Here is a 20182-nt window from a genome sequence, read left to right as displayed (position 1 = left end):
ATCAGAGCAACACTGTGAATTGGGTAGTGTAATTTTCTCCAAAACTTTTCAGGTGAGGAAATCACTCCTCAGTGAGGTTCCAGGTCTAGCTAATAAGTTGGAAGGTCCAGACTGTGCTTGATTCCAGAGCCCAAACTATTAACCATCATATTCCGTGGTCATCTGCTGTCAGGAAGGAGGCTCTTTTGATAGGGTGAAGGGGGTGTGGATAGAGGACATGAAGATAAAGAACGCAAATATAATGAGAAGAGCGGGCCTGGGGATGGCAGGAGGAGCTCAGATTCCAGAGTAGTAAGTTTGGCTAATGGGGAGCCACAGCAGGTGTTGGAGAGTAGGAGTGATGTGGAACCAGGAAAAATTACTCTGGAAATAACGGTGAGTGCATTTGGTGTCATCAATATGAAGGGCAAGCTAAGGGGTCATCAAGGGAGAAGAGATTGGAGTTGAGGGGGCAGGCCATAGGCACCACTCCTGGGTGGAGTCCCCCACCCTGGCTCCCCTGACATTTCCTTTTGTCCCCTCTGCAGCCATCGTCAGCCAGTGGCAGCAGGAGTCCAAAGAGAAAGTGGTATCCCTCCTGCTGTCCCACCTGCCCCTGCTTCAGCCAGGCAACACGGAGGCCAAGTCGGAGTACATGAGGCTGCTGCAGAAAGTGCTGGCCTACTCGATCGAGAGCAATGCCTTCATCGAGGAGAGCCGCCAGCTACTCTCTTATGCCCTCATCCACCCAGCCACCACACTGGAGGACCGCAATGCACTGGCCCTCTGGCTGAGCCACCTGGAAGAGCGACTGGCTAGTGGCTTCCGCACCCGGCCTGAGCCCACCTACCACTCACGCCAAGGCTCAGATGAGTGGGGGGGCCCTGCAGAGCTGGGCCCTGGGGAGGCTGGGCCAGGCTGGCAGGACAAGCCACCCCGGGAAAATGGACATGTGCCCTTCCACCCATCCAGCTCAGTGCCGCCAGCCATCAACAGTATTGGGAGCAACGCAAATGCAGGTGAGGGAGTAGGGATCCCAGGAGGTCATGCCTACTTGGAAAAGGTCAAACTGGGCTCTCTCTCCACTTGCTCTTTGGCCCTGGGCAAGTCACATAAATCTATCTGGACCTCAGCTTTATGAGGTAGTGTAGAGGTTGTAAACTGGCTTTGTGGGAGCCATATCTGACCTACAGACGTGTTTTGTTGAGCCCAAACTCAGTGAAACTTTGGTTTTGTCTTTATGTTTGATTTATTGATTTATTTTAAAAGTGTGTTTATTCCCGAGAGACACAGAAACAGAGAGAAGCAGGCTCCTCACAAGGAGCCCAATGTGGGACTTGATCCCTGGACCAGAATCACTCCTTGAGCCAAAGGCAGATGCTCAACTGCTGAGCCACCCAGGCGTCCCTCTTGTTATGTTTTAAAATAAATTTGATGACATAAGAAATTAGGGATTTTCCCCTAAAAATCCAGATTTCAGTTTCTCTTAAAAAGTTAAACCTGGCAACTCAAGCGCCGTAATCCTGTAGTAACAATAAGATGGGGTTGAATATTGACCACCCCCTTAAAACCCTGCACATGTGCCCCAGCCTCTACCCCCATCACCTTCCTTTGGGCATATCTGATACCTACTGGGCCTCTGAAAGCCTTGAGTTAATAGCCATAATCTAAGGTCCTTTCTAGCTTAGACATTGTGGATTTGTGTATATGGCTTCAACTATCAGCACTATTTCTGAGAAATTTGTGTTTGTAAGCCTGTTTATGTAAGATGTAGTTCACGCTGTAAGATATTAGTTGGTAACATTGTTGAGCATTGACTGTGCTGTAAGCACTTTTCTGACATGATCTCATTTAATCCTAGTTGCAACTTTATCCTCAGCCCCATTCTAGAGGTGATACGGAGACTCAAAGATGTGAAGTCATGTATTCAAGGTTATACACAAAACAAGTAGTAGAACAGTCCAAGGTTCAGACCCCAGCAATCTGACACCAGAGCCTACCCCCTGACCACTATGCTGTCCTCCCAACTAAGTGGTCTGGAAAGGGCTGTGTTGGAAAGCACCCCAGATGCTAGGGTGAGCCAGGAGGAGCAGGTGTTCTAGTGAGCTTTTGAAATAATGGTTGAAATGAACAGGCTGAGAGAGAGTGGCATTTCCAAGGCTTGGTGAGGTGATATTACCTGACTCCAGCTGAGAGATTTCCAAGATTTATTTATTTATTTTTTTTACGATTTTATTTTTATTTATTAATGAGAGAGAGAGCAAGCGCGCACAGCAGAGACACAGGCAGAGGTAGAAGCAGGCTCCATGAGAGAGAGAGAGCGCACGCATGCGTGCGCAGCAGAGACACAGGCAGAGGGAGAAGCAGGCTCCATGCAGGGAGCCTGACGTGGGACTCGATCCCAGGTCTCCAGGATCAGGCCCTGGGCCGAAGGCGGAGCTAAACCACTGAGCACCTGGGCTGCCCAGTTTCCAAGATTTAACCTCAGCATGGCTGGCCCCCTTTGGCTGGCTGGTACTAGTTAAAGCAAGCCAAGAGAGAGTGGCAGTGAAATGTCATCCATGCCAGCAGGTGGGACAAGCCCTGGGTCTCTAGTGCCCAGCTCTGTGGCACCTGATACACATCCTTGGTGCCCTGAGCCTCTTTCCTCAGGTTCCTATGGATGTCCTGGCCACCTGCCTCCCTCCTAGGTGCTGGTAAGAATCGGAGAAAGTGAGGGAAAGGAGGGTATTTCTGGCACCTCTAGCAACCCAAAGTGTGTTAGTCTCAGAGCATCAGTTTCTGGATCCAAATTGGGAAAATATATTAATAACAGTAAGTCAAGATTATTGAGAGTATTCAGTCTTTTTTAAAAGCTGTTCTGAGAACTTTACATATATAAATTCTTTGGCTGAGTCATAGAAAAGTCACCTGCCTTAGGTGGTGTAGCCAGAATTTAAATCCAGGCAGTCTGGCTCTACCGCTCATACTTTTAACTACTATGCTACATTTCCTCCACCTAAAAGTGACCTTCCCATAGATGCTCAGACATCATCAAGGGGAGAGTTTACCCAGGCAGGGTGCCCATACATTTCTTCTCCCCAATGAGGACAGCAGCTATCAAAGGACTCGCTAACCTGGAACAGTGTCAGATAGGGGGGTTGGAACAGAAGAGAGAAAGGAGTTGGGCATTCCAGGTAGAGGACACAGCATGAAATGAAGGCAGAGGGGCGGAAAATTAGAGTATACAGACAGGTCTGGCTAGGATGGAGAGATGCATAGCAGTAGTAGACATTCATGTTTACCATATGCCTGCCCCTGTGCCAAGGATATCACTTAGAAATGGAGACAGAGGGGGCAGATGAAATGACTTGCCCAGCACCATAAAGTTAATAGGTGGCAGAGCCAGAATTTTAATGCAAGTCGGTCTTGACTCCCAGATCGCAGTATATGAGGGCCACATTCTGGGGGGCCTTGAAGGATAGGGTGAAGCTTTTAAATTTTTACAGGCAGTTCAGGAAACAGGAAACCATTAAAATATTTTTGAGTGGGGAGCAAGGATTGGCCTGTAAGGGCAGGCAGGGTGGGTTTGGGGTGCTGCCAAAGACAGACCAGGGTTTCTTGGAGAGTGTGAGGCCCTGCATCTCCAGCCGGCATTCCTGTTTTTATAGCTCTCATGCTGTGGCCAGCCTCCACCCCAGTGCCTGGCCAAGCAGGGTTCCTCAGGAACTGCATGATCATTCCAATCAGGATAATTTCCTGCCCTCTCAGCCTGGCCTGCCTCCTCCTTGGCTGAGAAGGGAAGAGGAGTAGGCCATAGGCACCAAGACAGGCAAAAAACCAAGTCTGTACCGAATTCCATAGGGCCCAAAAGGTGCCATTTTCTGGGAACTCAGACTCTTGGAAGAAACTGTGAGAAGAGGACCCCACAGATCACAGGCAGAGATGGAGGCTAGTCTTAGGGGGTGGATCAGTACACTGCTCTCTCTTCAGGTGACTACCTGGCTGGCTAGGAGCATAGATACTGTCACAGATGGAGGTGGTTTGGGGCCTGTACCAGGCTGGTTGGCCTTCCTGGGTTAAGTTTCAGTGGAGCACTGGCAGGAATCCCAGCCTTCCCATCAGAAACAAAGCTAGGGTTCTTCCGTTGCTGCCTCCCAACTCCCTCTGGCAACTGGGGCAAAGTGCTTCTGTTCCTGAGCCTTGATGTTCTTACCTACCCACCAGGGTGAGGTGTTTTGGCCTTGTATTCTTATCTTTTTATATGACTTTGGATACTTTTGAATTCCCTGTGTCAGGTTCAGAGGTACCCTCAGCACCCTTAGAACGGACCGTAGGTGCCCTCCTATAGGCATTTATGAAACTGAAGGCTCTTGTGTATCATGACCTGCAGCTGACCCTGGCAATGCTGAAATCATTGAGTGAGGTTGCTATTCCTGCAACTGCTTGAAATTGAGAAGCTTCACCCTATCCTTCAAGGCCCTCAGAATGTGGCCCTAATACACATGAGCCCAGCAACAGGCAGCCTGGTGATGGAGGCAGTAAATGTTAGGCTTGAGGCAGTAACACGGGGCTTTAGGGAATGCAGAGGAAAGAGTCACAGAAGAGCTAACACTTGAATGAGGAGTGAAGGCTGAGGTGGCTGGCAGGTAAGGGTAGAAGAGCAGTGAGGTAGGCAGAAGGAATAGTTACAAAGAAAGGTCTGGAAGCTCATGGGAACCTTCCCTTTCCTGAGGATGGTTAAAATCAATTTGGAACCATTTTCTTACCTCAGGAATGGGATGGATGGAGAGTATGAAAATCTTGTGGAAGAAGGCCTGGATTCACCCTGAGTCACTGGACTTCATAGGTGGCTGATTTTGGCTCAGTACAAATCTTTGGGAGGTGGTAAGGCCCAATGACAGGGATGTTGAGGAAGCACTTTAGATATTTAATTCGTTATACATTTCATTTGTTATTTATTTTACAAATGCTAATGAAGCAGCTCCTCCAGGCCAGGCCCTACTGTAATTACAGAGGATACAATGATCTTTAAGACAGGACAAGTCCCTGTTGTCACAGGTCTTGTATCGTAGCAGGGGTGTTCAGTTAATAAGCATGTAAACGAATAACTAGGTTAAATTATTTCAGGTTGTGGCAGGTGCTGAAGGGAAGATAAATAAGAGTCATATGATAGAGTAACCAAGATTGGTGGGGGGCAGCTACTCAGAGAAGGCCTTGGAAGAGATGTTGCTAGCTTGAGATGAGACTTTACGGAGCCAACTGCTAAGATCAAGAGGACAAGAAGAAAGAGCAAGTGCACAAGTCCTGAGGTTGGACAGCTTGAGTGTTGCAGGAACAAATGAGGGTTGGTGGGGAAGCAAAAGCTAAAAAGGCTTGAACTGAAGGGTAAGTTGGGGGGGATGAGCAGGGCCCAGGTCCCACACAGGGCCTTGTAGGTCTGTAGAAGATTTTGAATTTTGTCCTCGGTGTGAAGGGAAGTCATAGATGGGATTTGAAATAAGGACTGACTTGGTCAGATTTAACATGGCTTCTGCAAGGTGAATGAACTGTAGGAGGCAAGAATGAAGGCAAGAAACCAGTAAGGGGGCTGTAGCAGTAATTCTAGCAACAGATACCAGTGACAGACCCAGGTGCTGGAAGAGAAAGTGGAAAGATTCAGAGATGTGGCTGAGAGCTTGCTGATGGGTTGGGTGTGGGGAATGAGGGAACGAGCAATACCTGGTAGGTGTTTCCCCTCTGATCCCAGGGTCCCCTCCCACTGTTGGATTCTGGGGCTGAGCTGCCATCCATCGCACCAACCGGGGGGCATGATCTCCTGGTCAGATCTCCAAACCTGACCTCTTGCCTCTCCCCCTCTGGCCAGGTCTCCCTTGCCAAATTCACCCCAGCCCGCTGAAGCGCTCCATGTCGCTCATCCCCACGAGCCCCCAGGCCCCTGGTGAGTGGCCGAGTCCGGAGGAGCTCGGGGCCCGGGCTGCTTTCACCACGCCCGACCACGCACCCCTCTCGCCCCAGAGCAGCGTGGCCTCCTCTGGCAGCGAGCAGACGGAGGAGCAGGGCTCCAGCCGGAACACGTTCCAGGAGGACGGCAGTGGCATGAAAGGTACGACAGGGGAGGACAGCTCTAGGACCCTCTGGAGAGAGGCTTCTGCATAGCTTAGAAGACAGAAGGGAAGCTTCCAACTTCCTGTCCCATTACCCTCTACCCTACTGTAGGCAGTGTCAGGTCTGAGGGGAGTGAGTCCCTGCCTTTAGGGCTCTCATCTGCAGAGAGATGCCTATAGGCCCTGGTCTGATGGGGGAGAAATCCCTGTCCTCAGACACCCCAGCCTGACACAGCAATAGCTGATGGAACAGAGGTTCCAGGAAGACTTTTAGGGACATCAGTGAGGTCCTTCTAATATATATCCAGTCAAGCAGCTCAGAAGGGTCAGATGTCCTGATATGAGGGAAGGCCACCCAGAAGAGTGTGACTGGGCAGAAGAAGAAGTGGCTTATGGACCCTTGGCTTTTCCCCACTCCTCCCAGTTTTCAATGTTACCTCTGGTAACATTCTATACACATATTCCACCCCCGCCTTCAAGGTGGAGTTCCATGGGGCTCAGGAGAAGGTGGGCTGATGTTGGGGCCTCGGGGTCCCGCCATGTATGGAACATTAAAAACTACAAAACACTGCTCCCTCCCATGACCCTTCCTCTGCCGTAGTCACAAGGTCCAGACCCCTGACCTCTTGCTCTCCTTTTCTACAGATGTGCCCTCATGGCTCAAGAGCCTCCGCTTGCACAAGTATGCAGCCCTCTTCTCACAGATGAGCTACGAGGAGATGATGACACTGACTGAGCAGCATCTGGAGTCTCAGGTGAAGCCCCAAGGGACCCTCAGGGAGGTGTTGGGGACAACACCATTTTGACATTACCCATGCAGCCCAACCCTCTGGTGTCTCTTCAGGCCTTGTTAGGGCACCCCAAGTACCTCAGCTTCTCATTCCAGCTTCCTGTCCCCTTCTGCCCCTACCACAGAATGTCACCAAAGGTGCCCGCCACAAGATAGCCCTGAGCATCCAGAAGCTACGTGAGAGACAGAGTGTCCTCAAGTCCCTGGAGAAGGTGAGGACCTGGTATCCCTATCTCCCAGCTGACTTCCCAGTGGCTCTGGGTGGCCTCCCTGGGGGCCTCCCCAGCCCTCGGGAGGCCAAGAACAAGTTAGATCACAGGGTTTACCTGCCTGTGGCTGAGAGGGTTCCCTCCGTTTGTGTCCTGGTCTTTCTCTCCAGACTTTGTCACTGTTAACTCAATCCCTCTGTTTCCTTTGGGTTTTCCTTTTCTGACTGGTATTTCCAATGGAGCAGAACGTCTCCCTGTGTGCATGATCTCTCTATTTGCTTTCTCACCACTCACTCCCCTTCCATATCTGCGTTTTTGCAGCCTTTTCCCCTTTCCCTGTCACTTGCTTCCTGGTTCCATCCTTGTGGGACCCTGAGGCCCCAGCATCAGACCACCTCCTGAGCCCCATGGAACTCCACTTTGAAGGGGGGTGAAAGGGAGTATGTGTATACACGTGTGTATGTATGTGTGCCTGAGTGTGTGTGAGCTTGCAGTGTCCTTACCTGCCTTTTCTAAGTGGTAGGACTCAGGGTTCCGCCAGCCCTCTCCAAGGTCTGTCTGACTCTACTTGTATAGTCATTCTATGGAGCTGTGGCAGTCAGCGTGTGACCCTGGATGTGTTTTCCCCACTCAGGATGTGCTGGAAGGCGGGAATCTGCGAAATGCTCTGCAGGAGCTGCAGCAGATAATCATCACCCCCATCAAGGCCTACAGCGTCCTCCAGGCCACTGTGGCTGCTGCTGCTGCCACCACCCCTACTGCCAAGGATGGGAGCCGGGGGGAGCCACCACTGCCAGGTGCTGAGCCTCCCCTGGCTCACCCCGGCACAGACAAGGGCACTGAGTCCAAGGACCCTCCAGCTGCAGAGAGCTACCCCCCTCCACCAGCTCCGGCTCCCACTGATGGCAGTGAGCCAGCCCCAGCTCCCGTCGCCGACGGAGACATCCCCAGCCAGTTTACACGGGTGATGGGCAAAGGTGAGACAACCCAAGGCCCGGCAAGAAGTTCTGGACAGGGAGCCAAGTGGACCCAGTCATCAAATTGAAGTTAAATGATGGGGAGCAGAGCTTTTTAAAGTACCCTGGGGGGATGCCTGGATGGCTCAATGGTTGAGCGTCTGCCTTTGGCTCAGGGCCCGTGTCTCTGCCTCTCTCTCTATGTGTCTCATGAATAAATGAATTTTTAAAATCTAAATAAATAAATAACTTTTAGAAATTTTTTTTATTTATTTTTGATAGTCACACAAAGAGAGAGAGAGGCAGAGACACAGGCAGAGGGAGAAGCAGGCTCCATGCACCGGGAGCCCGATGTGGGATTCGATCCCGGGTCTCCAGGATCGCGCCCTGGGCCAAAGGCAGGCACCAAACCACTGTGCCACCCAGGGATCCCAATAAACAAATTTTTTAAAGCATCCTGAGGACTAGATCACTTCAGAGAGTGCTGAGACCGAGAGTAGCGAGGCCCTGCCTTTAGGTGTGTCCAGGTTGATGGTAGGAGAGAACCCTTACTTACTATTCCAGTGTCTCCAAACTGAGCAGAAGGTGGGACAGTGTGTTGGTAGAAATTGTGTACAGTATGAGGCAAATCCACTGGTTCCTTCCTTCACAGGAGACTAAAGGCCACAGGATAAGTCTGATGAAACTCCTAGTGGTCTTGGCCTTTCCTGAGGCAGCATGGCATAGCAGACTTTACACTTGGGTCCATATCCTTTTAGCCACGTGACCTGGGGCAAGTGATTCAACCTCTCTGAGCCACTGTGGTGGGCTTTATATATTTTCACAGCAGCCAGGTATCATGCTTCACACATAGCTAGAACTCACGCAGCCTTGGTCCTCTTCCAACTTTTGTGCTGGCCAGCAGGGGCTGAGGAAGCTAGAGGTTGGCAGAGGACATGCTGGGGCTAACTCTCCTCCCTTTCCCTTGTCCCTCAGTGTGCACCCAGCTGCTGGTGTCCCGACCAGACGAGGAGAACATCACCAGTTACCTCCAGCTCATTGAAAAGTGCCTGACTCATGAGGTAAGGCCTCCTCTAGGGTTCCAAGCAGGAAAAGGCTCCCCTCATCACTCTCAGCATCCCTATTCCTCACGTGGCCCTCAGGGCCCAGCCTGGCTGCACCCACCCTCTATCTCCAGCCCTCATCTCACCAGTGTTGGCCCTGGCGGCTGCCATGAGCTCTCCTTCTCAGAGCCTTACTACATATTCCTTCTTTGGGGAACCAGTTTCCTCTTCCTCCTGCTGGTCTCTCAGCTCTCAGTTCAGATATGTGCACTTCAGATGCCTACACTGGCCCCTCACAGCAGATTGGGCTTCTCACGCCTCCTGGGCTTCTCCCCCACAGTGCTCATCACCGTTCAGATCGCATGTGTGTGTTTTCCCCAGCTGAACTGTGAGCTCTGCGTGCGCAGGTTACTGCTGCATCCCAGCATTGCCAGCACAAAGCAGGCAGGCAGTCGGGTGGGTGAATGGAAGGCAGAGAGGAAGGCACACCCTCCCTGCTTCACGCTCCCAATTCTAGGCGTTCACGGAGACGCAGAAGAAACGGCTGCTGTCCTGGAAACAGCAAGTGCTGAAGCTCCTCCGGACCTTCCCGCGCAAAGCCGCCCTAGAGATGCAGAACTACCGGCAGCAGAAAGGGTAAGCAGGCGGCCAGGGTGTAGGAACCTTCCTTCCCAAGGCACCGATAGTGCTCAGTATGCTGATCGCGTTCTGGGCTGGGAATCGGTTGTCCTCATTCAGTCACTGGGTAAACCTTACACAAGTCACCCAGTGAAGACTTTCCCGGAAGAAAATCAGGGTGTTCTTCCCACTGCAGCAGGGTGCTGAGTTGACAGAAGCAACATCTGGCCCTTTGCCTGTCCCCTGTCCTCCTCACCTGTGTGTAGAGGGCTGTGAAGTCTCTTTTCTCCACAAATACTAAGTGTCACACTTGAGAATTAAAGTTAGGAGAACTGCTGTAAGTGGATGTGAGGAAACCTTTGTCCACTCCCATCTCTGTCCTGAGGGTACCTCGGGGCAGGAGAACAGTGTGTGTGATGCAAGGATTGGATAGGGAGTCCTTGTTCATAGCAGGTCTGTGTTCTGTCCTTCCCATGGGGATTATGGGAGGGGAAGGGAGGAAGGGGTGGACAGAGAGGGGCCCCAACCACCTAAACTGACACCCTGCCTTCTACTCTTTCACAGCTGGGCGTTTGGCTCCAACTCCCTTCCCATAGCTGGCTCTGTGGGGATGGGGGTGGCCCGGCGGACCCAGCGGCAGTTCCCAATGCCTCCCCGGGCCCTCCCACCTGGCAGGATGGGCCTTCTGAGCCCTTCGGGCATCGGGGGCATCTCCCCCCGACATGCCCTCACTAGCCCCAGCCTTGGGGGCCAGGGCCGACAGGTGAGCCAGCGGGAAGCAGAGGGCCTGGCGCTTCTGGGATTGGGGTGGTGGTTCCTGAGCTGTGCATGTCCATGTGTTTGCACCTGGGCCTGGCTTAAATGGGAGAGGCTCCTTTGCCAGTTCCACCGAGCCTGGGCCTGGGCTTCTTCCCACTCAATTCACCACTTTCTGTTTTCCCCTGCCCTGTGTAGAACCTGTGGTTTGCCAACCCTGGAGGCAGCAACAGCATGCCCAGCCAGAGCCGCAGCTCTGTGCAGCGCACCCACTCCCTCCCGGTCCATTCATCGCCCCAGGCCATTCTCATGTTCCCTCCAGGTAAGCTGCCCCCACCTTTGGGGCTCCACCTCGACAACACCCTTAGGTGGCCCTTCTCTCATTCCCATTCCCACTATCCTTCCAGTGCTTCCTTCTACCTCCCATCACTCTGTACCCATCTTCCCACATCATGAGTTTTCTTATACCCTCCCCTCTCCCCCACTGCAGTTTTCCTTCTCAGATCCTGCCTGCTTTCTCTGTCTTCTCTCTCCCCTACTCGCAACCCCGCATTTCCACACCTTTCCTTCCTGTGTCACAGTCTTAGTGTCTCTGCTGGTCTCCGTCACCATCTCTCTAGAGGATTCCTCTCTAAAATACTCAGTCTGGAAGGGGTGGAGGGGGTGAGACAAAGCATCAAGTTTTCCATGGGGGGTTGTCCTGCCTGTCAGTCCACTGGGATTCTTTCAGGCAGGAACCAGCAGACTTCAGTTCTTAAAACCAGGTTCTACACTAAAGGGTCTGTGAAGTGAGATGACTGTTTTTCCTCTGTTCATAGAACAGTGTAGAGATGAGAGATCAGAATGAGGGTGAAGTTGGCAAGAGGGAGGTTAGAGAAATGCTAGCCCGGCCTTGTCAAGTGGGGGTGTTTCTTGCCCTGGGCTGGGCCTGCTGCTGGCCACTGAGGCTGCAAAGGCAGAGAAGGCTGTGGGAGATGGGGCACCTGGCTGGCTCATCAGTAGAGCATGCAACTCTTAATCTCAGGGTTAGGAGTTCAATCCTCATATTGGAGGTAGAGTTTACTTTAAAAATTTGTTTTTAACTAGACTTGTAGGTGACCCTAAGGTCTTCATGACATAAAGTGCCAAATTAGTGGCTTTCAATTTATGAGATTATGTGAACTGCCATCTGTCAGAGGCAGAGGACCCTGTCCACTGTGTTCATCCTAGCATAGGGCTTGGCACATGGTAGGCATCTGTAACGGGATGCTAAATGACTGGATGGGTGAAATGCACAAGCAAAAAAGTTGAAACAGTTCTTTTTACTCTTTTTACTGACGTGCTGTGTGCTGGACTGTGTATCCAACAGCTTTCCTACTCCATCAAATCAGTTTCTCCCGGCTGTGTACATGAGGGCACTGGTGTTATTCCCATCATGTCAGTCATAAATCTGAGACTCAGAGAGGTGACTTGCCCAAGGTCAAAAAAATATATATTTGCTAAGAACGGCCAGTTAGGTGTCCCAACATGGTCTGAGCTCAGAGTTCATTGGGGATGTGATGACAGGTAAGGCTGGGAGTGGGAGCAGAAGAGTGTTCTGAACCCAGGCAGAGAGCTCAGGCTTCCTCCCCATAGCAGTGAGGAGCCAAGGAAGGGGTTTTAAGCAGTGTAGGGTGGGGTCAGCTCTGCTCAGGAGTGGGCTGTTTCCCAGACACCAGAACAAGAGGCCCTTTAGAGGTGACTTGAGGACAAACCCCATGGCTGCTGTCCTGATTTGCCCCGTCTGCCGGGCCTGCCCAGATGACATCCTGCCCAGGGGAGCAAGTCCAAGTGGGGTTGGGAAGGGTTCTAATTAAGCTTCTGCACCAACTACAGAGCAGGTATGGGGCTGCCCAGTGCCTGGGGCCAATGCCCAGACTGTGCCTAAGGCAACGTGCAGGGTGCGGCCTCCAGGAAGCGCCCTCAGCTTCCCACACTCCCTCAGCCTGCTGGTCAGGCTTTTTGTTCATTGCTAAGCCTCTCCCTGCTCTGTGCACCCCCGGCCCGACTGTCCTTCACCCCTGCCCAATCATACTTCCCATCAGAGCGTGTGCCACGTCTCACATGTCCTCCGTCTCCTGCCTCTCCCTCCCTCCCTCCCTCCCTCCCTCCCTCTTATCCCTGTCAGCCCTCCCCCCACGGCAGCCCATCCAGTGCTCGCAGCCCATCCAGTGCTCGGTCTCCCAGGCTCTGCTCTCCACCTGAGCTCAGCCTTTGCCTCTGTTCTCTCCCCCTCAGACTGCCCGGTCCCTGGGCCTGACCTGGAGATCAATCCCACTCTGGAGTCTCTGTGTCTGAGCATGACAGAACACGCCTTGGGTGGTGAGCATTTCCTCTTTCCCTGACCCAGCTCCCACCTACCCAGCAGCGTCTCCGCCTCTGAACTGAGCAACTCAGAGCATCCTGAGGGGTCCCTAGGGGAGGCCAGCCTCCAGGGAGGGCCTGACTGGGATGACAGGCTCCCGGAGCGCCTTTTCTTGGGCCTCCCGCCACTTCCTGATCTTCCTCCCTTCCTCCCTTTCTTACCACAGATGGGACAGACAAAACCTCCACCATCTGACGGGACCCACAGCCCAGCGCACCCATAGGCTCCCTGGGCGGCGGGCGGGGGCCAACCCCCAACGGGCTTCTCCGCGACAGCGAGAGGGTGGGCTGGCTCAGCTATACATTCTAGTATTTTTCTACTCTCTCACCCTTTTAACTTTTGTTTAACATTGGCACACGCCTTGCTCACTCCCAGGCCCGTCGAGGGATTCCTGCTGAGGCTCAGGGAGGTAGGGGGCAGCCAGGATAAAGGGAGCAGGGACTGGCTAGCCTGACTGCCCCTCCTTCCCTCCCTCATCCCCTGCCTGGCCCCGTCCCACCCCTGCCTCCTCCAGACTGCCGGCCACCCGCCCCTCCTAAGGGAGCAGCTTCCCCCTGTCTTGCGGGGCCTGCTCAGCACCATCTGACATCTGGGGAGAGGAACGGGGTTGACCACTTGCTCTCCTGGATGTTATTTGAGAGGAGCTAAGGAGAAGGTGGTGGATGAGGAGAGGAGCCTCTCTCTCCTTATCACCTGCCTCTCTTCCCCATTCCCATCATTCCCCAAGGACAGGAGCCACCCTCCTTTTACTCACCTCCTTTTGCCCTGTTTATCAGAGGTTCTCTACAATTAATTTCTTAGGCCTATTTAAGATGCATATTTATATAGTTCTTAACGGTTTTTCTCTCTGATCATTCCCTCTCATTTTTAGAATCCCCAGGCCTCTCTCTGAGCCAAGACAGTGGCAGGGGGAGCCTGAATTTTACGAGGGGAGAGGGCAGAGCCCCCTCCTCCAGACCCCCTAGCCCTTCCCCGCTTCCCCCGTCCTGGCTCCCCGGATGCAGAGGTTGAAGGCCAGGAGCCAGGGCAGCCAGTGAGGTCAGGAAGTCTGTTGCCTTAACATCCCCTTCCCGCAACCAACACACCCTTGTCCACTCCCAGGTCTGGTTGCTGAAAGACTTGGGGTAAGGAATAAGGGAAAGGGGATTGTTTGGTTTTTGGTTTCTTTCCCCACCCCTTTTCTTTCATCCTTCCCCACCCCCCCATTCTGTCATGACCTCACTTAAGTGGAACACTATATCATAACCCAGAGATTTGTCCCAGCTGTGGAGTCACACAGACCCTCTGGTCTCTGTTCCTGCTGAGGGGTTGTGCTGGGGCCCAGGTGGAGGGAGGGGATTTGGGGGTTCAGGCTGTGGGGAAGCCAGGGTCCCCTATTCCAACCCCCTCTTCCCACTCAACCCACCCCACCCCCCACTGGGACATTCTCAAGCTTTTCACACCGAAAAGGAAAAAAAATGTTATTTTTAGATACATTTTATGAATAACTTTTGTTATGAATATGGCTGGTAACCATTGTGTATGTTATTAAAGATACAAAATGTTGGGAAAAAACAAAAAACCAAAAAAAAAAAATTTTAAAACCACCGCCCTCCCTGCACTCTCAGCCCATTCCCCAGACCTTCTTGCCTCTGCCCTCCTGGTCTGGACCTCCCTCAGCTCTGAGCCCAGGGAGGGGGAGGAAGCCAGGGGGTGGGGTGGCCCTGGGGATCTGCTAAGGTCCCCACCTCCTCTCCCAGTGCCGGGCTGGGTGGGGTGTCAGGTTTATTTATGTACCTCTTGCACACTCATCAACCTATGCAAGTCCCCCACCCCGGCCCCTCCATGTTTCTGTGCCTTTGCTCATTCCCCTCAAGCTCCCAGGGCTTCTCCAGTCCCCCTCCCAATAGCCCCGGGAAGTGGGATGGACAGGGGCCACCTCGTTTGGAATCAGCAGGGTGTCCCTCGTACAGGACCCTCACCACCTCCCAGCCAGTCCTGTCGTCTTCACTACCCATCAGGGTGAGCTGGCTCTGCCTGGCATTGGGAGGTGGTGAGGGACACCCCACACACACACAATGGGAGGCGAGAGCTGCCCCCTTCCCCCCACCTGACAGCAGAGTGTGCAGGACGCAGGCGGCCCCACTCTGATGAGCAGGACCCTGATCCTCTTCTGTTCCAGCCCCCCCAAGCCCCCTGCCCCCCACCATGATTTCACCCTCCCTCCTATTCCCAGCCCCACTGGCAGAATCAGCTTTGAGTAACTGTACAGTTTTTCTCGCTGTTGGAGAAGACTTACTTGTTGGAGTTTCACTTGTTTAATGGTCTGGGCTTATTTTGGAAAAAAAAAAAAAAAAAAAAAAACAAGAAACAAAAAAAAAGATTCTGACCTTTGTTATGCTACATTTCATGGAAAACCTAGAGGCCTTAGGCTGAGGCCATCGAGCTCCTGGGACAGGGCGGGAAGGAGAGGTGGAAGCCGAATGAGACCATAGGGCTGGGAGCGGAAGTAAAGGGAAAGAAGTTGGCTTTATTAACAGCAAGGCCTGGAGGAGAGGAGGGAAACAAAGCGAAGGGTTCGCAAACAGACCACTCAAAGTGCCTTCCTACGCATAATGCTCGCATTATAATCGTGTCTGCACCAACCCTGAAGGGCCTGGGACTCAGTCACTGTCACTGTCAGCTTCACTGGAATCAGAAGCTGCAGCTTCACTGCCATCCTCTTGGGCGGAGTGCTCACTGCCACTGGGGAAGGGACTGGCGCTGCGGCTCCGGCTCCGCTGGCCACCCCCATCACTGCCACTGTCCGAATCGTTGTCACTGCCACGGGCTTGGCCTCTGTCCTCGTCATCAGAATCCGCATCGTCTTCTGAATCTGCATCACTGCCAAAGATCTCCTCTTTGTCCCTAGCAGCCCGGGCCTCATCTTCACTGCTCTCATCCTCGCCGCTACCACTCTTGTCACTCGCCTCGTCCCTGTCACCCTCTTCGCGTTCACTCTCACTGCCTGAGCGCTCATCCTCACTGCCTTCCTTCTCACTGCTGCTGCCTTTCTCGCGTTCCTCATCTGTAAGGAAGCAGGGAGAAGTGAGACCCAGTTCCCCACCCTTCCAGGACTCCTGGGGTTTGGCCTTTCCAGCTTACCTGAGCCCCCAGCTTCTTTCTCTTCCGTCTCCATCTCTTCTTCCTCTTCTTCTTCGGGTTCGTGGTTCTCCAACTGGGCCTTCCGTGCCTCCTAGAAGCAGCAGGGTTGAGGGGGAAGAGGGTGTTCTGTTAGGCTTGTTTCTCTCCTTACCCATTCCCACCCTCCGTGGGTGCCCTGGGCCAGTGATGCTTGTTACCTGGGCTTCTAATTCCTTCTCATTCATGTCCCGGTGTTTGACCACAAGCAGGGCATTAGTACCGGACTGAACCCCAGCCTTTGCCCGGCGTTTACTCAGGCGGACCCTGCAGTGGGCAAGTTGGTGAGGAGGGGTATGTGGAAGATGCATCTAAAGACCACAGAGGGGGATCCAGTCTGACTTGATTCTTACTATCTCACCAATGTTTAGTCCAGAACAGACCAGAATCAATGTGGGTTGAATGAAGGAGACCACACTCAGGTCGGGTAAGGGAAAGGGAAGACTAATAGCTCCACAAGTCCCCTGTATTTATAAAGTGTATGTGTATACACACGTGCGTGTGCACACACAACACAAATGTGTGCACATAAGAGATTTCAAGGTGCATTAGTTACCAGCACTTAAAAGCACAGAATCTAGATGGCTGGCTTTGGGAAAATGCTAAACTGTGGCCCCTTTTCCTTCCCATAGCATAGCAACAATAGGATGGAACCCTTTGCTGGGCCAGGTCATGGTGCCCTTGGAGGTTGTCAAGAGCTCCAGGTCACTCAGCCCACCAGCCCACTGTGCTACCTTCTACATGGATGGGATCAGAGTTTGGGATCTCTTGCTTTAAACAAACTCAAGATCACACTTTCTTTCCCAACCCTTACATTACACTGAGGGCCCTAGCACAGGAGTAAGTAAACAAACGTCTAGCTCTCAGGGGAAAGTTTGTTTGGGGGACGGGGTGGGGGAGATCCCCTTATTAACTTGGATATCCAAGATTTCATTTAAAATATTTATCCTAATTTGACGTATTACTCTGTATTTTGTTTATGCTGACTTTCACATGAAATCTCTTATTATCAGATGGAATTTGGCTATCTACCCTACAGAAAGGCTCAATCTCCTTCCTGGGTTCTTTTTGTTAGAATTAGGTCCAGCTCCCATGCTTGAGCAGGCTTCTGCTGCTCCTGTTTAAAATGCAGGAGAGACCAATCCTTATGTACAAATGACCTGCAGCGTAGTTCCTGTGTACCCCAGGATCAGGATTCTAAAGCGCAGGCCCAGGTTAATCTGAGGTAGGCGTGTACCAAGTACCTGGTCTCCAATTCATTGTAGTAAACCCCATCACCCTCCCGGAAGATGAAGAAGTAGTTCTCCTCATAGCCCTTGCTAGCTTTGTTCTTCACATTCCAGTTGTACTCCCGGGCAATCTTGTAGTCATACCTGATGAGGATGATGGGAACAAGGTCACCCCATTTCTTCTTTATGAGGGGAAAAAAGACCCAATTCTCAATCCCCAAAACTTAACCCCAACCCACGCACACATCATCCGGTGCATAGTCCATTTCCTCCTCCTGGTCCCGCTTTCGTTTCTTCAGTGTCTCCTCCACAGGCAGGAAATAAGCCACAAACTGGTTCCCTTCCTCATCCATCATGCCTCTGGATGGAAAAAGGGGAGAAAATGAAGAGTGAGGACAAAGGGGCAGTGAGGAACATGGGTGGGCAGTGGGGTTACTTACTTACCTGATCATGGCCTGAGACATCATCTCCAATGCAGCTGCACCACTCGTGTCCTTGGGGGCTGGGTCTGAGTCAAAAATGACCTGAGCACATGGGTTGATCCACATCTGGGGCAAGAACACTGGCATTAGACTGGGATGAGCAGCGATGGCAGGCTATCTTTGCTGCCTCCCTGCCCTGGATCTGACCTTAAAGTCTGGGAAGACAGGCATGACCTCCACCGGTGTCACTCGGGGCTTGCTGTAATGCTGGGAGATCTGGTGGGGGCAAAAACAGGGTCGGTGAAGAGGAGGACGTGGAGTTTTGGAGCTGTACCTTGTTCTGCCTGCAACCACCATCCTACCCCAGTCCCTCAATTACCGACTTCTGGGCATCTTCAAAAGTTTTCTCAATAGCTGTGATCTGGCTATCCCTGTCTTTGTAGATTTCTTCCTCCGTGAACTGTTGCTTCACAGAAACCCCAATCCTACAAGTAAAGAGAGAGGCCTTTAGGGATCACTGGACACACCTGAAATCTCCGCTTTCCCTCCTTACCCACCACAACTTACTTGACCTCAGGCTTCTCATTGGAGATGCCATAACGGTTGAACTCAGTGGAGATGTACTCAGTCTTCCGCATCCATGGCACCACCTTCGCATGCTGCTGGGATCTGGGGTAGAGTATTAGGCACTTAGGACCCACCACTCTCCTCCCATTAAAGAGAGAGACACACACACACACACACACACACACACACACCCCTGATGTCTCCAGCACACTCACCTTTTGGAGCTTGTAGGGGCCTGAATCTCTTCTTCCAAAAGCTTCTCATCAGCGGGATCGAGGAGTACTAAGGGAGAACAAGAGGGTCGTGAGGCAGGACCTGGCCTTTGCTGGCCTAGAGCAGGTCCTCCCTGCCTTCCCACACACCATTGGGGTCGATGCGGTAGGTATCCGGGTTGATAAGGTCAATGGTGACCCCCAGGTCTGGCTCAGTGAGGAGGTCGTGCTTGTGTTGTTTTTCCAAGGAAGTCGCTTTATACTGGACAAACCTGGGTGGGGAAACACGCATTATGGCTTCCTGATTCCAGCTTTACCCCTCACATCCCTGCTTCCCAGAGCCTAAGCCTCTCCAGGGAGGAACTCAAAATGGGGAGTGTCCCCCACGCTGGGGCCAGAAGCCTGGCTCTTCAGTGGGAAGAGACTTGGACACTGCTTGTTTCATTCATTAACAAGTATTTACGGAGCACCTACTGTCCTGTTGCTAGGTGCTGAGAAAAGAGCAGTCAACAAGAAAAGCAATCCTTGCCCTCAAGGAACTCATGATCTAATTGAGGTATTTCACCAACCTCCATCTCCGCCTCACCTGTTCTGGTCAAAGGGGTAGGTGATGAACTTCGGGTCGAAGGGGATGTCAGGGAGGCTGTTGCAGTACTTGACTCGGCAGACCACTCCGGACCTGGGAACACAGTGGTTCAAAACCTGGCCCCTGCTGCCCCACCTCTGCTCCCAGCCCCCACTGGCCCACCCCTTCTGGGAAAACACAAGGGGGCTCACCTCTCCGGCAGAGTCCGGTGAGAATTGGGCCTGGTAGGTAAGAGAGACACATTAACAAAGATGGAAAAAACCGGACAGAAGAATGAAGGAGGTTTTTTTCCCCAAGTTTTTAAAAAAGGGAAGGTGGGGGTGACACATGGTAAAATCCTTTGGGCAGCGGTGCTCCAAGTACTTTAACGGAAGGAGCCTAATATTCAACTCCTCCTAGGGAAAGTGCAAACGCTTTCCTGAATGAAGCCAACTGCTCAGTCGCTCTTGGAGGAGAGGTCTTCAAGTGCTTTAGTAGAACTACGTGCTCAATCGCTTTTGGCAAAGGGGTTCTCGAAATGCTTCACTGGAGTAATAAACGCACAATCCCTTTTAAACAGTCTCCCCATAGCCTAATCTCTGAACTCCATGGCAGGGAGCGGGGACAACACCCCACCCCTGAAGGAACCCACCCCTGTCAAAGGTAAGCGCTCCGTGACGTCACGGCGTTCGCGGCGAGGGTCTCACATCACGGGCAGACCCGGGGGCCGGCGGCGTCGTAGGAAGACACCCGCGCCCGGCCCCACCCCCCGCCGCCCGCCCGCCCGCCAGCCTCGCCGAAACCTGGAGACCCCCAGAGGAAAGCGGAACAGCCAGGTGGCGTGGCGCCTACCTGTGGCCATCCTCCCGCTGGGCCTGAGTCTGAATGGTGGGCGCCATGGCGACAGGGCGAAGGAGGCCCGGACGGGGTCCTTGCTGAGCCGCGGGGAGACGCGGAGGGGTGTGCCGACGTCGGCGGACGCCTAATCCGAGGGAGGCCTCGGGTTGGCGCCGCTCTCAGTCGGGTAGGGTCGAAATGAGGTCGCCTGGTGAGAAGAGTGCCAGAGGAGACTCGGCTAAACGAGAGCAGGCAGCGCCAAAGACGGACTCGCAGCTCCGGCTCCACCAACTGCCGCCAAGACGCTGAGGACCCGACAGGTCGCCTCAGGCCCCGAGCCCTTCTGGGAAATAGAGTCCGGATTAGACCCA

At 52.9% G+C, this 20182-nt stretch overlaps 2 protein-coding genes across 4 annotated transcripts in view; one reads left to right on the top strand and one right to left on the bottom strand.

The window, feature by feature from the left end:
• SAMD4B (sterile alpha motif domain containing 4B) overlaps positions 1 to 20074 on the top strand; it is a 29555-nt gene extending 9481 nt beyond the window's left edge. The window contains exons 2-13 of one of the 3 annotated variants that reach the window (XM_077852240.1): positions 528 to 998; positions 5825 to 6064; positions 6711 to 6820; positions 6981 to 7067; positions 7699 to 8041; positions 8996 to 9081; positions 9581 to 9699; positions 10246 to 10444; positions 10636 to 10759; positions 12694 to 12777; positions 18898 to 18965; positions 19555 to 20074. In XM_077852240.1, the coding sequence (XP_077708366.1) occupies positions 528 to 998; positions 5825 to 6064; positions 6711 to 6820; positions 6981 to 7067; positions 7699 to 8041; positions 8996 to 9081; positions 9581 to 9699; positions 10246 to 10444; positions 10636 to 10759; positions 12694 to 12777; positions 18898 to 18965; positions 19555 to 19641 (2018 nt within the window). In that variant the 3' untranslated portion in view covers positions 19642 to 20074. The other 2 variants (XM_077852244.1, XM_077852253.1) reach the window with 2 other exon arrangements.
• PAF1 (PAF1 component of Paf1/RNA polymerase II complex) lies at positions 15310 to 20169 on the bottom strand. Its single transcript, XM_077852265.1, has 14 exons — positions 19827 to 20169; positions 19187 to 19216; positions 18996 to 19088; positions 18560 to 18681; positions 18413 to 18479; positions 18198 to 18299; positions 18010 to 18115; positions 17838 to 17906; positions 17653 to 17756; positions 17452 to 17568; positions 17224 to 17352; positions 16141 to 16246; positions 15944 to 16034; positions 15310 to 15866 (listed from the first exon to the last, which is right to left on the bottom strand). Exons 1-14 carry the CDS (start codon positions 19871 to 19873, stop codon positions 15463 to 15465), a joined length of 1587 nt encoding a protein of 528 aa, XP_077708391.1. The 5' UTR covers positions 19874 to 20169; the 3' UTR covers positions 15310 to 15462.
• Between the last annotated feature and the right edge of the window lie 13 nt (positions 20170 to 20182).

The sequence above is a fragment of the Canis aureus genome, chromosome 1 (genome assembly GCF_053574225.1).
Source record: "Canis aureus isolate CA01 chromosome 1, VMU_Caureus_v.1.0, whole genome shotgun sequence".
In the NCBI taxonomy this organism is placed as follows: Eukaryota; Metazoa; Chordata; class Mammalia; order Carnivora; family Canidae; genus Canis; species Canis aureus.
This window is presented reverse-complemented; position numbering and strand designations above follow the sequence as displayed.